General features: G+C 38.8%; 1 protein-coding gene and 1 long non-coding RNA gene across 2 annotated transcripts; both read left to right on the top strand.

The window, feature by feature from the left end:
- The first annotated feature begins 2,992 nt into the window (after window positions 1–2,992).
- Window positions 2,993–6,523, top strand: LOC120295351. The gene is made up of 3 exons (XR_005552703.1): window positions 2,993–3,115; window positions 3,204–3,360; window positions 6,452–6,523. It is a non-coding gene; the product is annotated as an uncharacterized LOC120295351 (long non-coding RNA).
- An 85-nt stretch (window positions 6,524–6,608) lies between these two features.
- Window positions 6,609–13,464, top strand: LOC104452962. The gene is made up of 26 exons (XM_039316390.1): window positions 6,609–6,864; window positions 6,962–7,203; window positions 7,498–7,632; window positions 7,726–8,085; window positions 8,210–8,291; window positions 8,394–8,506; window positions 8,632–8,713; window positions 8,816–8,928; window positions 9,053–9,134; window positions 9,237–9,349; window positions 9,474–9,555; window positions 9,658–9,770; window positions 9,895–9,976; window positions 10,079–10,191; window positions 10,316–10,397; window positions 10,500–10,612; window positions 10,737–10,818; window positions 10,921–11,033; window positions 11,158–11,239; window positions 11,342–11,454; window positions 11,579–11,660; window positions 11,763–11,875; window positions 12,000–12,081; window positions 12,184–12,296; window positions 12,755–12,925; window positions 13,137–13,464. Exons 3-26 carry the CDS (start codon window positions 7,528–7,530, stop codon window positions 13,170–13,172), a joined length of 2,622 nt encoding a protein of 873 aa, XP_039172324.1. The 5' UTR covers window positions 6,609–6,864; window positions 6,962–7,203; window positions 7,498–7,527; the 3' UTR covers window positions 13,173–13,464.
- Window positions 13,465–14,486: the final 1,022 nt, after the last annotated feature.

The raw sequence follows: 14,486 nt of genomic DNA, 5'->3' as shown, positions 1-14,486 counted from the left end.
GAGGAGAACCTGGCAAAACCGATGCAACGCGCCGTAAACCCCTAGGTGACACTTAAGCAGGAGGACCCACCACCCCTGAGTCACACTTAATACACCTAGTGCCTCCTCTGGATTTTGAACCCTTCACCTCTAGGCGGAGGATCGGTAGGGCCTTATCCAACAGAGCCACCGTGGCCAATAGTGGTTGTCCTAGTTATTGTTTACTACCTTATTGGGATTTTTATTTCTTATGGCGGTGTTCTAATTATGCCGTTTTACTCCTCTTTTGATTGTTAATTATAGTGATTGATGATGTTTTAGAGATAACTTTAAAAGATTTTAGAGTAATGTGACTTTTCAATTTTTCTGCATCTATTATGGTTGACGAATGTTAGATAAGCAAAATTTAGTCTCGACCTCTAAACACACCTTGGTGGTTTAGGACTTGGCTAACCAACTAGGAGAAATTATAAGTGAAGTTTTCCTCCTGGTACAAAGTTTCATTTCATCAACGTACAATGCACTTATTTCATTATAGTCCATCTCTAACTTTTCACTACTAAATTTTGTCTCTCATCTCTCCTGTTTCACTGCCTTTTAAGTTCCATAAAAGAAGCATGTATGATGTATCAAGTACATTGACAAAGCAAAACGGTCAGTGATGGGGTGCATGATAACCAAAATTTATGTTTTAGAAATAGTTTTTCTGTTCCAGACCTGTTTTTGAAAGAGAAATCCGTTTGATAAACCTATTCAGTTTTTTATATTTCTAGAATAGATTTCTATTCCAGAAATAGGTTTGGAAGAGAAATCAGAAGCTTGCCGGTCGTTGGCCGCTGCTGCCGGTCGTTGGCCGCGCCGGTCGCCGGTCGCCACTGTCGCCGCCCTCCGGTCGCCAATCGCCTGCCGCCCCCCACCGCCGCCGCCGTTGGTTGCCGGTCGCCCACCGCCACCACGATCGGCCGCCGCCATCCATCCCTACCGATCGCCGATCCACCGTTGTCCGAAAGGAAGAACTTTTGTGTCGTTATCAAACGGTTATTTTTGCTTATAAATTCTTCTAGAAATAGAAATATAAATATTTCTATTCCATAAACTATTTCTGGAACATAATGGTTATCATGCACCCCTGAGTGACTAAAAGGAAAGAAGATGTGTAGAACAAGGATGACGACTTGTCTGTGCTTCTTATCTATCTTAATTTTTTTCTTTGGTGTTTCCCTTGATGATTAGCAGTACGGCAAGAACAAAAACTAATTTTTGCTGCAGAAAACACAAGATGGAGAAAAAGGAGTTTAGTTACCAATTTAGTTAGTCGTCTTCGAAGTTCACATTAGTTGAAGTAGGTAATTTTACGAGAATTGCTGATTTCACGATAGTTATAGGTCCCCGATTAAGACTGTTAATGCATTTCCACGCACAAATATAACCTAAATGCTTTGCTTATGCCAGAAAGCTTGACCGTCATGCACAAATATCTCTATCATTTTGCCGCTAGAAAATCACTTTATCCTGAAGAATCAGTCCTCTAATTTTTCTCAAATAGCTCAGTAACCCATCCAAAGGCCTCTTCTCTCATTTTTTTTTTTTTTTTTGTTCAATCACAGAAAGAACTCAATAGTTTGGTATACACATAGAAGTTCAGACTTGTGGAACCAGTTTTCACTAGAATCTAACCGGATGGATACATATATGTTCCTGGTAGTATGATAAGGACTGTGCTACTACCAATCAGAGTATGATTTTATACATTTTTTATTCTTATTTTTTTGGGTGTAAAATGTAAGTATTATTAAGCAAATGAAGTACAATAGCTTAGGGACATCCCCTGGCATTACAAACAGAGCTAATAATTTGAAAAGATGGAGGTTGGAAGTCTTTGTATAGTGAACATGTTAAATTGCGCTTGTTAATTGCTTGCATTTCGATAACCTCTTTGCTTTGTTTGTTGCTCCCTTATGTTGCAATTTTGCATAGTGGCATGGGAAAATGGTGCTCTTGATGCGGTGGCTCTGTGATTAATTCAAATAAGCGGATTCGACGATGCTTTATTCTCGGCGAGATTAAATTCAAGCATCTCCAATCCGAATCCTCTTCACTCAACCAAAGGCCAGTTGTCTTTCTTTGTTTCTTTCTTTCTTTACTTTTGCTAAAAAGAAGATGGGAGAGTCCTCGAATGATCCATGTCGCGACTCTTATGATGTGAGACTAGAGGGAGTTTGCGTCAAGCGGGCATAATAATCACTCTTGCAAGGTGGTGTTTTTGTTTAGTGTTGACACCTAAATTTTGGTCATTTTATTAAGAACTTTATCACGTAGAAAATTAAAATTAATTTTTAACTGATAAGTAAAAATTAATTTTCATTAAATTGCATCACATATAGACGTTAGGAACATTAGCATTACTATTATTATTTTTTTATAAATTAAATTAAAAATTTATTACTAAAGAATTAATTAATAAGAAGAAAAGGGTGAAGTAAATAATTTTCATGCATCACCTTTATATTAGAGATATTTGCATTGATAGCATTAATTATTAAATTTTCCAAAAAAGATTTCAAAAAAATCAAAAAATTATTATTAAAAAAGGGGACAAGAAAAAAAAAGAAAAAGAAAAAAGAATTATCTATTCGTCTGGGGTCGAGACGAATTCGTCTCCATTGTTGAACCCTTGAAGATGTCATTGAACCCCTCCTGCTGATGAGCTTGAACCCTTGCGAGTCGCTCGACATCGACCCACGAGACGGGTCCGTGCTTTTGCTGTTCGGGTTTCGACGCAAAGGCACCATACGCTCCGCCGGCTCGTGTCGATTGTGGCGACGGAGCTCCTGAACGGCCAGCGGGTGGTGGTGGTCCGGCGATGGAGGTTCCCGGCCTGCTGCGAGAGAAGAATCATCTGCGTTTCCTGCAGTTCCAGTACCCAAACCGAAGGCAAGTCCTCTCCGCCTTCTTTGGTTTTCGAGTTCTGTCCAATTATAACACTTGACTTCTTGCCATTTCATACATATCCAGCAGTGAGCACGAGGGGGACTCGAAGCTCTCGGACGCTCACGAACTCCCCTCACCTTTCGCCTCACCCGGCCAGCCACTTCCACCGTCCGGCGAACGGCAATGGTGATGGGCGATGGTGATGGTAATCATCTATTCATGGAGGTTCGGTGCTTTTTTTTCTTTTTTTTTTTTGGGTCATTGACGGGTGATTTCTTAATGATAATCACAAGATAAAGGGAAAATACTCTCAGACATAAAATATTTTGAAGAGGCTGGACATGAGAAGACACCCAATCGAGAGGGAGTTTTTTTTTGTCACGGTGGGCTCTGGCTACCCAATTGGCGGCTCGGTTTCCTTCCTTGAGGCAATGAGTCAGGCTGAATTGGGTTAGGATTCTTTTTCCTTCATTTACTATGTTTATTTACTATGTTTCTCACGGCCCAAGTGCTTCTTCTTGTGTTTAAGATGCATGATGATGGATTATGTTATGCTTGGTTTAAGATGAGATAATAAGGGTACTATTTTTAAAATTGTTTTATTCTGAAATTGATTATGGGATGTTGAAGTTTCTGGGTGGGTGCTGTTACACGAAGGAAACCCTCATCTGGGCTTGTGGAAAAGAGAAGAGAAAACGGGCTTCATTCATGGTGGGCTTCGGGCTATTGTGGGCCGATGGTGAAAATGAGGGAATTGTGAGTGGGCTGAGTGGGCCGTCTTTTAAAAAATGTTCTTACTCCCACCCGGACCGATAGGGTCCGGTTCGGTTTAGTGCGGCCGAGTCTCAGCCTGTTCCGATTTTTTTTTTATAATGTTAAAAATCATAGGAAAATATTAATTAACGAAATCATAAAAATATTCATAAAATTCGAAAAATAAAATTCTGTTTTAGAAAATTCATAAAAAATATTAAAAATATTTAAAAAAAAAACCTAAAAATTCTTAACAATCCAAGAAAAACTTTCAAAAATTTTAATTTCTCGGAAAAAAAAGTCTTTTTGAGTAGTTTTCTCTTTAATATGCAATAATCCTTGGTAAAAATTGTGCTCAATTTGAACAAACTCTTAGGGCTTTATGGTAGGGTTTCAATATTCCCTTTTGGGGTGAATTATCAATTGATTGAGCGCTTTCATTACATTGATCATGTTTTTCCCAAAGCCTAGTTATAAATGATTTTTTTTTCCTTAGTTTTAGACCTTTACTTTGTCTTGTAATTTATTTAATACTTTCCTTGACTGCTAATTGTTGTTGTAAAGAGTACGCACCCGTATGATCACCTCACATGTTAGTGAATAGATTTAAAATCAATCCAAAGTACATAACAATTTTTTTTAAATGAATATATTAGGTACTAAAATAGCACTAATTAATTAATTAGTGCAATCAAGTCCTCAACCCTAGATTCTCCTATTGCATGGGAAGTAAAAGCACACTTCTATGCTTCACTTAGTTTTTAGCGAATCCCAATAGATTAGTGATTACTCATTTTTAGAAAATTCTCATAACATCAATTTGAATACTTAACGTCACGCAGGATATGAGTTTGGGAAAGCTCATGTCTAAATCGTAGACCGTAGTCCCGTCCTTTAGGCAATACCCTAAAACTATGATTTCCCCCTACCAAGGAGTAGGTTGGGACACTTAGCACGGCTTTGTCAGTCACAACTTAATTTCTCAATAATTTTTTTTTTTTGTTTTTGCTTTAGGAATTGCTAATTATTTATTGTGGATCGATTATGGGCCAAGTAAAGTCCATCTTACTTGTGCCAACTAGAGATTTATGAGTTTGTGAACTTGATTATGCTAATTTTAATAACTCCCATGAGGTTTTTTTTTTTTCCCTTTTATGAAAAGGATAAGAGAAAATGACCAAAATGGTCTCTTCACTTTGGCCCAATGTACAATGTCATTCTTGAACTTATAATATATTTAATGTGATCCTTGAACTATTCATAATATTTAATCTAGTCTATAAATTTCAATTTGTTTAATATAGACCCTCAACTTTCCATTAAAAAAGACAAAAGTTTTCAAAAAGTATACTATTGCCTATATTTAAGAACATCTTTTTATTGCAGTCCATTTCATAGATTAACAAAAAAATATCACTATCTTTTTATTACTTTGTTAATTTTTTGGTCTTTATAACCGTTATGAAGTTCCATTTAAGTCTATTTCAACTTATGATCTATCCATTAGTAAAAATAGAACCTCATTTAGTGTTGTATCAAGTCAATTTAATTTTCTAATTTACAATTTTAACTAAATTTAAATAAAAAAACAAAAAAAAAATTGAAAATTCTACCTATCTATAAACAATATTTAGATTAATGTAAGTACATATATAGATAGAATAATATCAATATTAAATACTCTTATAAAAACACTTATTTTTAGAATAAGAGGAATATGATCCGATATAACTTAAATGAGTTATATTTTTGCTTTCATAAGTTAAAGTATACTCAAATAGAACTATAATAATATTTATAAAGACCAAATAGTAAAAAGATAATAAAAAGATAGCATATATTTTTCTGATTTAGGAAATTGATTAAAATGAAAAAAAATTCTAAATTCTGGGTAAGAATATAATCATAAAAACTCGTGAATAGTACCATAGAACTAATTTAACTTTGTTATGAAAGGTTGAGATACTAAAATGAACATGTTAAAAGTTTAAAAAGTATATTAACAATTTAGAAATAGTTTAAGGGCCACATTAAATGTATGCAAAATCAAATAATAATATTTTCTATTGGACAAAAGTTTAAGAACTATTTGTTTTATTTTCCCAAATAATTATTCATGCATTCTTCTCAATTTTATTGTTGCCTAAATTATCATCTAGATTATGCCAAATAGATGACCATAGGCGAATCATCCAAACAGGCACATATACATAATCAAATAATATCAAAGCAAATAAAATACAAGAATGGAAAGAACTGGAGCTAATGCAAAATAAACAGTGACTTGTTATTAAGGCTTGGGACAGTGACATTCGGAAATTTGAGTATTGGATAATATTAAAGCTAGGTAATATTTAGCATATAATTCGGATTGACACATAGAGAATCTCGTCGATTATCATTAAACATGTACATCATATAGAAATATATAAGCCGTGTAATCATTTTGTTTCCTTAATTTCCAAAAAATATAAATATAAATATGGACGTAGCTGGCCTGGCAATGGCTAGTTTAAGAAGTGCAAAATTTCTATAGAAAGCTAACGAATTTCAGATTGTAAATGATTGTAATTATTACATGATCATCAGCCGTCACGCCCAATTAGACGGCTGAAATCATACTAAGAAACCGATCGAGCATAGAGGATTATTTCTATAAATCACACATCACCATCTTTGTCCTAACAGTAGACTCTATGGCATCTTCTTCGCCTCCTGCTCCTTAAAATGCTTTTGCTACTTTTGCTGATTCATTTGCTGCTTAACTGTATTAATCCCCCTTGCGAAGGCCGTCGACCCGCTGTTGACCCTTGCGGCCGAAGGGTCAACGTGGGACCCGCTTTCACCGTTAATCGCGCACCCTTTTGCCCGCTCGCGCCCGCTCACTCTCCCGCGACAGATAAAAATCCTCACTTAGCTGAGTTCTCACTCCGCTGGACCTAGCTCTGAACTTCGCTAGCTAATGTGTCGGAAGAAAAGGAGACATGGCGAGCTGGATCTGTTCGAGGGAGTTTCTTGTCACGCAGATCGTGCTGCTACTTCAGAAGACAACAGACGGGTTCCGGTTCAATCCAACAGAGCAGCAGCTGATTAATCACTTGAAGTCGAAAGAACCCGGACGCAGAGAAGGTTTCTGCATCATTCCGACACTGGAAAACATCACCGACTTCAATCCAAAGGATTTACCTGCGAAGTTCACGGGTGAGTCGTTCGCAACTTCAAAGAGAGAGACTCGGGAAGAGAGCAATAGCCCCCTTTACTCATGACTCAAAGTGAGTTTCTTAAATGTGCTTGGCAGAGAAATCGATCATTCCGTCCAATGATCGAGAATGGTGGTTCATCAGTCCACAGACGCAGAACCAACGGGTTCGGGTTCGCAGGAAAACACCTTGCGGTTCTTCTTGGGGTATCACCGGTCAGCCTAGAGATATTACAATTGGCGGCAAAAATAGGTTTCAAGAAAATATTAAGCTTCCCTGAAGGCAAAGCCAAGAAGGACTGGATCACCATGAATATCATCTACCCCAAGATTTACCCCATGTAAACCTCTTTTATTTGTTGCAATTAATTAGATTCAGAAGATGCATGAATTTGATGACGTATCGCATGAGAAGTGTAGCAACAATTATCTGCAGAAACACTAGATTTTAAAGTTTCCAATAGTCCTAAACAAGCAGAGGAACATTTTTGTGCTCAGTTTCTGCTTCAGAAGATTGAAATCTTATACATATGTAGAGAATGATATTATTTTTGCCGAATTTGAGAGCAGTTTCTTACTGTAGAAGAAATTCTGAGAACTATGGTGGGAACTGATATAACATGGTCTTTTGACAGTCGAGTGGAAGTAATGTTCTGTGTCACTTAATGCGTAAACAAGATGAAAAGAATGACAATTCAACCACAAGATCAGAGGATGGAACCATCACCCAAGCAGAAGTTGAGCAATGGTATAATCAATTTAATGATGAGGTATGCAGGAATAAATGTTCTGTTTATACACTCTATCTGTCTTAAAGAGCGTGTGGAATGTGTTAGTGACTAATCGTTTGCTTGCAAATACAGCCTATGGTCCAAGAAGGGATATCACCCACACTGTACGCTTTTTCTTTGCCTCACCTCCTGCAGCTGCTTCAGCATGGGCTGCAATTGCTAAATAATAGCTCTTCCTCCACCATACATCAGTTTACGAAAATTCAGAGTCTCTCTGGTAATGACTTCTCATTGGATAACAGTCTTTCTGATAAATCTATTGAAATGAAATCTTCACACGGAACAACTAAAGAGGATGAATGGATTGATGCAATGCCAGATGCAGATCTTTCCTGTGCCAAGGGGAAGAAAGGTGAAGAGCCAAGGTTCGAAATGGTTCAGCAAGAAAATGGAGCCAGAAATGTCGAAGATGAAGCAGCAGGCAGAGCAAAGGTGAAAGCAGCTCCTAAACTTACTCATTGTGTCTTATTACTTGTAAATACTGGATGAGATCCAAGAAAAGATGAAGTTAATGATGGAGAACCGTGTTCAATTGTTTTTGTCTCACCTCCTGCAGCTGCTTCAGCGTGGGCTACAATCACCAAATAATAGCTCTTCCTCCACCACACATCACTTTACGAATGTTGGAAATTCCTCTGGTAAGGACTTCTCAATGGACAACAGTCTTACTGATATATCTATTGAAATGAATTCTTCAGGTGGAACAACTAAAGAGGATGAATGGATTGATGCAATGCCAGATGCAGATCTTTCCTATGCAAAGGGAAAGAAAGGTGAAGAGCCAAGGTTCCAACTGTTTCAGCAGGAAACTGGAGCCAGAAATGTCGAAGATGAAGCAGCAGGCAGAGCAAAGGTGAAAGCAGCTCCTAAACTTACTAATTGTGTCTTATTACTTGTAAATACTGGATGAGATCCAAGAAAAGATGAAGTTACTGATGGAGAACCGTGTTCAATTGTTTTTGTCTCACTCTCCTGCAGCTGCTTCAGCGTGGGCTACAATCACCAAATAATGGCTCTTCCTCCACCATACATCAGTTTACGAATATTGGGAGTCTCTCTAGTAAGGACTTCTCATTGGACGACAGTCTTTCTGATAAATCTATTGAAATGAAATCTTCACGGGGAACAACTAAAGAGGATGAATGGATTGATGCAATGCCAGATGCAGATCTTTCCTATGCCAAGGGGAAGAAAGGTGAAGAGCCAAGGTTTGAAATGTTTCAGCAGGAAACTGGAGCCAGAAATATCGAAGATGAAGCAGCAGGCAGAGCAAAGGTGAAAGCAGCTCCTAAACTTATTCATTGCGTCTTATTACTTGTAAATACTGGATGAGATCTAAGAAAAGATGAAGTTACTGATGGAGAACCGTGTTCAATTGTTTTTGTCTCACCTCCTGCAGCTGCTTCAACGTGGGCTACAATCACCAAATAATAGCTCTTCCTCCACCACACATCACTTTACGAATGTTGGAAATTCCTCTGGTAAGGACTTCTCATTGGACGACAGTCTTACTGATAAATCTATTGAATTGAAATCTTTGCTCGGAACAACTAAAGAGGATGAATGGATTGATGCAATGCCAGATGCAGATCTTTCCTATGCCAAGGGGAAGAAAGGTGAAGAGCCAAGGTTCGAAATGGTTCAGCAAGAAAATGGAGCCAGAAATGTTGAAGATGAAGCAGCAGGCAGAGCAAAGGTGAAAGCAGCTCCTAAACTTACTCATTGCGTCTTATTACTTGTAAATGCTGGATGAGATCCGAGAAAAGATGAAGTTACTGATGGAGAACCGTGTTCAATTGTTTTTGTCTCACCTCCTGCAGCTGCTTCCGCGTGGGCTACAATCACCAAATAATAGCTCTTCCTCCACCACACTTCACTTTACGAATGTTGGAAATTCCTCTGGTAAGGACTTCTCATTGGACGACAGTCTTACTGATAAATCTATTGAATTGAAATCTTTGCTCGGAACAACTAATGAGGATGAATGGGTTGATGCAATGCCAGATGCAGATCTTTCCTATGCCAAGGGGAAGAAAGGTGAAGAGCCAAGGTTCGAAATGGTTCAGCAAGAAAATGGAGCCAGAAATGTTGAAGATGAAGCAGCAGGCAGAGCAAAGGTGAAAGCAGCTCCTAAACTTACTCATTGCGTCTTATTACTTGTAAATACTGGATGAGATCCAAGAAAAGATGAAGTTACAGATGGAGAACCGTGTTCAATTGTTTTTGTCTCACCTCCTGCAGCTGCTTCAGCGTGGGCTACAATCACCAAATAATAGCTCTTCCTCCACCATACATCAGTTTACGAATATAGGGAGTCTCTCTGGTAAGGACTTCTCATAGGACAATAGTCTCACTGATAAATCTATTGAACTGAAATCTTCGCTCGGAACAACTAAAGAGGATGAATGGGTCGATGCAATGCCAGATGCAGATCTTTCCTATGCCAAGGGACAGAAAGGTGAAGAGCCAAGGTTCGAAATATTTCAGCAGGAAACTGGAGCCAGAAATATCGAAGATGAAGCAGCAGGCAGAGCAAAGGTGAAAGCAGCTCCTAAACTTACTCATTGCGTCTTATTACTTGTAAATACTGGATGAGATCCAAGAAAAGATGAAGTTACAGATGGAGAACCGTGTTCAATTGTTTTTGTCTCACCTCCTGCAGCTGCTTCAGCGTGGGCTACAATCACCAAATAATAGCTCTTCCTCCACCATACATCAGTTTACGAATATTGGGAGTCTCTCTGGTAAGGACTTCTCATTGGACAACAGTCTTTCTGATAAATCTATTGAAATGAAATCTTCACGTGGAACAACTAAAGAGGATGAATGGATTGATGCAATGCCAGATGCAGATCTTCCCTATGCCAAGGGGAAGAAAGGTGAAGAGCCAAGGTTCGAAATGGTTCAGCAAGAAAATGGAGCCAGGAATATCGAAGATGAAGCAGCAGGCAGAGCAAAGGTGAAAGCAGCTCCTAAACTTACTCATTGCGTCTTATTACTTGTAAATACTGGATGAGATCCGAGAAAAGATGAAGTTACTGAAGGAGAACCGTGTTCAATTGTTTTTGTCTCACCTCCTGCAGCTGCTTCCGCATGGGCTACAATCACCAAATAATAGCTCTTCCTCCACCACACTTCACTTTACAAATGTTGGAAATTCCTCTGGTAAGGACTTCTCATTGGACGACAGTCTTACTGATAAATCTATTGAATTGAAATCTTTGCTTGGAACAACTAATGAGGATGAATGGGTTGATGCAATGCCAGATGCAGATTTTTCCTATGCCAAGGTACAGAATGGTGAAGAGCCAAGGTTTGAAATGGTTCAGCAGGAAACTGGAGCCAGAAATATCGAAGATGAAGCAGCAGCAGGAGCAAAGGTGAAAGCAGCTCCTAAACTTACCCATTGCGTCTTATTACTTGTAAATACGGGATGAGATCCAAGAAAGGATGCAGTTACTGATGGAGAACCGTATTCAATTTTTTTTGTCTCACCTCCTGCAGCTGCTTCCGCATGGGCTACAATCACCAAATAATAGCTCTTCCTCCACCACACTTCACTTTACAAATGTTGGAAATTCCTCTGGTAAGGACTTCTCATTGGACGACAGTCTTACTGATAAATCTATTGAATTGAAATCTTTGCTTGGAACAACTAATGAGGATGAATGGGTTGATGCAATGCCAGATGCAGATTTTTCCTATGCCAAGGTACAGAATGGTGAAGAGCCAAGGTTTGAAATGGTTCAGCAGGAAACTGGAGCCAGAAATATCGAAGATGAAGCAGCAGCAGGAGCAAAGGTGAAAGCAGCTCCTAAACTTACCCATTGCGTCTTATTACTTGTAAATACGGGATGAGATCCAAGAAAGGATGCAGTTACTGATGGAGAACCGTGTTCAATTTTTTTTGTCTCACCTCCTGCAGCTGCTTCCGCATGGGCTACAATCACCAAATAATAGCTCTTCCTCCACCACACTTCACTTTACAAATGTTGGAAATTCCTCTAGTAAGGACTTCTCATTGGACGACAGTCTTACTGATAAATCTATTGAATTGAAATCTTTGCTTGGAACAACTAATGAGGATGAATGGGTTGATGCAATGCCAGATGCAGATTTTTCCTATGCCAAGGTACAGAATGGTGAAGGGTCAAGGTTTGAAATGGTTCAGCAGGAAACTGGAGCCAGAAATATCGAAGATGAAGCAGCAGCAGGAGCAAAGGTGAAAGCAGCTCCTAAACTTACCCATTGCGTCTTATTACTTGTAAATACGGGATGAGATCCAAGAAAGGATGCAGTTACTGATGGAGAACCGTGTTCAATTTTTTTTGTCTCACCTCCTGCAGCTGCTTCCGCGTGGGCTACAATCACCAAATAGTAGCTCTTCCTCCACCACACATCACTTTACGAATGTTGGAAATTCCTCTAGTAAGGACTTCTCATTGGACAACAGTCTTACTGATAAATCTATTGAATTGAAATCTTTGCTCGGAACAACTAATGAGGATGAATGGGTTGATGCAATGCAAGGTGCAGATTTTTCCTATGCCAAGGTACAGAAAGGTGAGGAGCCAAGGTTCGAAAAGGTTCAGCAGGAAACTGGAGCCAGAAATATCGAAGATGAAGCAGCAGCCAGAGCAAAGGTGAAAGCAGCTCCTAGACTTACCCATTTCGTCTTAATACTATTCTTTTATGTTGACGTGCATTGCTTGGGAAGTTAATTGGATGTGATTCACAGACACTTTAGAAAACGGTTTATTTTGTTCAAATCCGCTTTGAGAAAACATCAAGTGGATTCTATCAGTCCTCTATGAAAAGGAAGTGAAATTTCACTCTGAAACGCTCGTGCATTATAAATTTGATTCAAATAATAAGAAGAATGATGAAGAACTACGGAGCAGAAAATATAGTAAAAAAAATTGCAGCTGAGATATTGTACAAGGTTGAAGCAGATTACTAAGGGGCTGATTATGTAATTAGGGCTTCCAGACAATTTGAGAACAAAAACATGAATGTTTCTCGTGAGATAGAGATAGAGATAGAGATAGTGCCTCAGTTATTTCCGTTGATTCATTTGATCTTATGCAATGCTTTGCTGCAGAATGGCCAAATATTTATAACGGCGAATCGCCAAAGTATAGTCGAACCACTCAATTGTGTTTTTCCTCCTGAGGAAAGGAAAGGCATCCCATCGAGTCCATTCTACAGCTCAGGTTTTTTGAAGTTTAGCGAATTTGAGGCATATTTCGATCAACCTGCAGATCAAGAAAAGGTGAAAGAAGCTCCCAGTTTAGCGGATTTCGTATTGATATTCTCTTCTTGTCTTGATGTCCACTGTTGGACCATTTAGTTTGATTAGCGAGGTTCCATATTTTTCGGAGTGTCATATGTAGAACCAGGGAAATTCTTCATTTTTCTCTCCCCTGTTAATCCTTTCTTTCTTTTTCCCTATAAGCTCACTATTCGAAACACTATGGTGGCAGGGAACTAGAACACGAAGAGCACAATTTAGCTGGTAATTCACCCAAGAGGAGGAGATTGGACGTGTCTGAGGAAAATCAAATTCAGTGACTGCGTTGACCAGATCAACCACCAAGAGCACAAAAGTTCACAAATCCCCCTCTTCTTAATCTTGTGAACTTGCTTATTGGGATTTTCCTGTTGATCGCCACTTTTAGAGATACAGATATATTTAGGAGATTACTCTTGATTGATCCTAACATACGGTAATTGATATCTTACCACTTTATATAGAATCTGTACATGTTTTGTTTTTCAACATATATCGAAATATATAAAAAAATTCAATAATTCTCTTTTCGATTTTATTATTCTCAATTTGATATCAAGTGATTATTGTAGGAGGAAACAGCCATCGAGTCTTTATAAGGTAATGGTTGTAGCAACATTACGGCAGCCACGCTCATGTCCATTTTCTGCCGAATCTGCCGATCGAGTACTGTGACGACTCTTTTCGTTGCTTGTTTCAACAAATCAACATAACAACTAGTCTCATCGCCTCTAGTGTTAAATTATGCTTCAAATTTAATCTTGCGAACAACTCAGACTGGGTGTTACCTTGAAAAGTTCCGATGGCCGATGAAATTTGATCGGTGGAAATAGGAAATGAATTCCTACTAGCCTCCGTTGGGATTCCTACAAGAAATCACATAAGGAATTTTTCTTATTAAATTTGATCGACTTCGATTGTTGGCCCCACATTATTTATATAATATACATTAGTTTGCGGAGTCCAGCATGTGTGTCGGAAAAGAATTGAATTATAGTGGGGAAGTTGATGCTCCGTGGTCTTTGGGGCACGAGGGTTTTGACCGTGGAAAAGGATATATATATTTGTTATCTTTGAAGGCCGTACAGCAGCTTTTGTTTTTGGGAGCTGCACGAAGTGAGGAGCAAAAGGAAAAGCGCTGCTTGGGCGTAAACATCTGGGCTATATTTAGTAGGTCAGACAAAAATTCGGATAGGATAACTTTTATTTTATCTGATATTGAGAATGAGGCGAAATCTAGATTTAGCTTGAATATAATCTGAATAAAAAAATTCCATCCAGATGATGGGATAGACCTGATAAAATATGTGAAATTTAAAAAATAATTTTTGTCTCTTTCTGCTCTTCTCCCTTCGTTGCTACAGTTCAGATCTAGCTGAAGCCATCGTGACCTCGGGAAGACGGAGCTGAGGAGATCTGACTAGTGACGCCGCCGGTTCATGATCGACGAGGCGAGATTTGGAGCGAGGGTCCATGGCCGAGCCACTATCTAGTCACGGCGGCTCGCAGTCGTTGGGCCATCCATGGCCGAGCCACCTCTTCA

This window comes from Eucalyptus grandis, chromosome 7 (assembly GCF_016545825.1).
Source record: "Eucalyptus grandis isolate ANBG69807.140 chromosome 7, ASM1654582v1, whole genome shotgun sequence".
Taxonomy (NCBI): Eukaryota; Viridiplantae; Streptophyta; class Magnoliopsida; order Myrtales; family Myrtaceae; genus Eucalyptus; species Eucalyptus grandis.
Note: the sequence above shows the minus strand (reverse complement) of the source record. Positions and strands in the feature narration are given on the sequence as shown.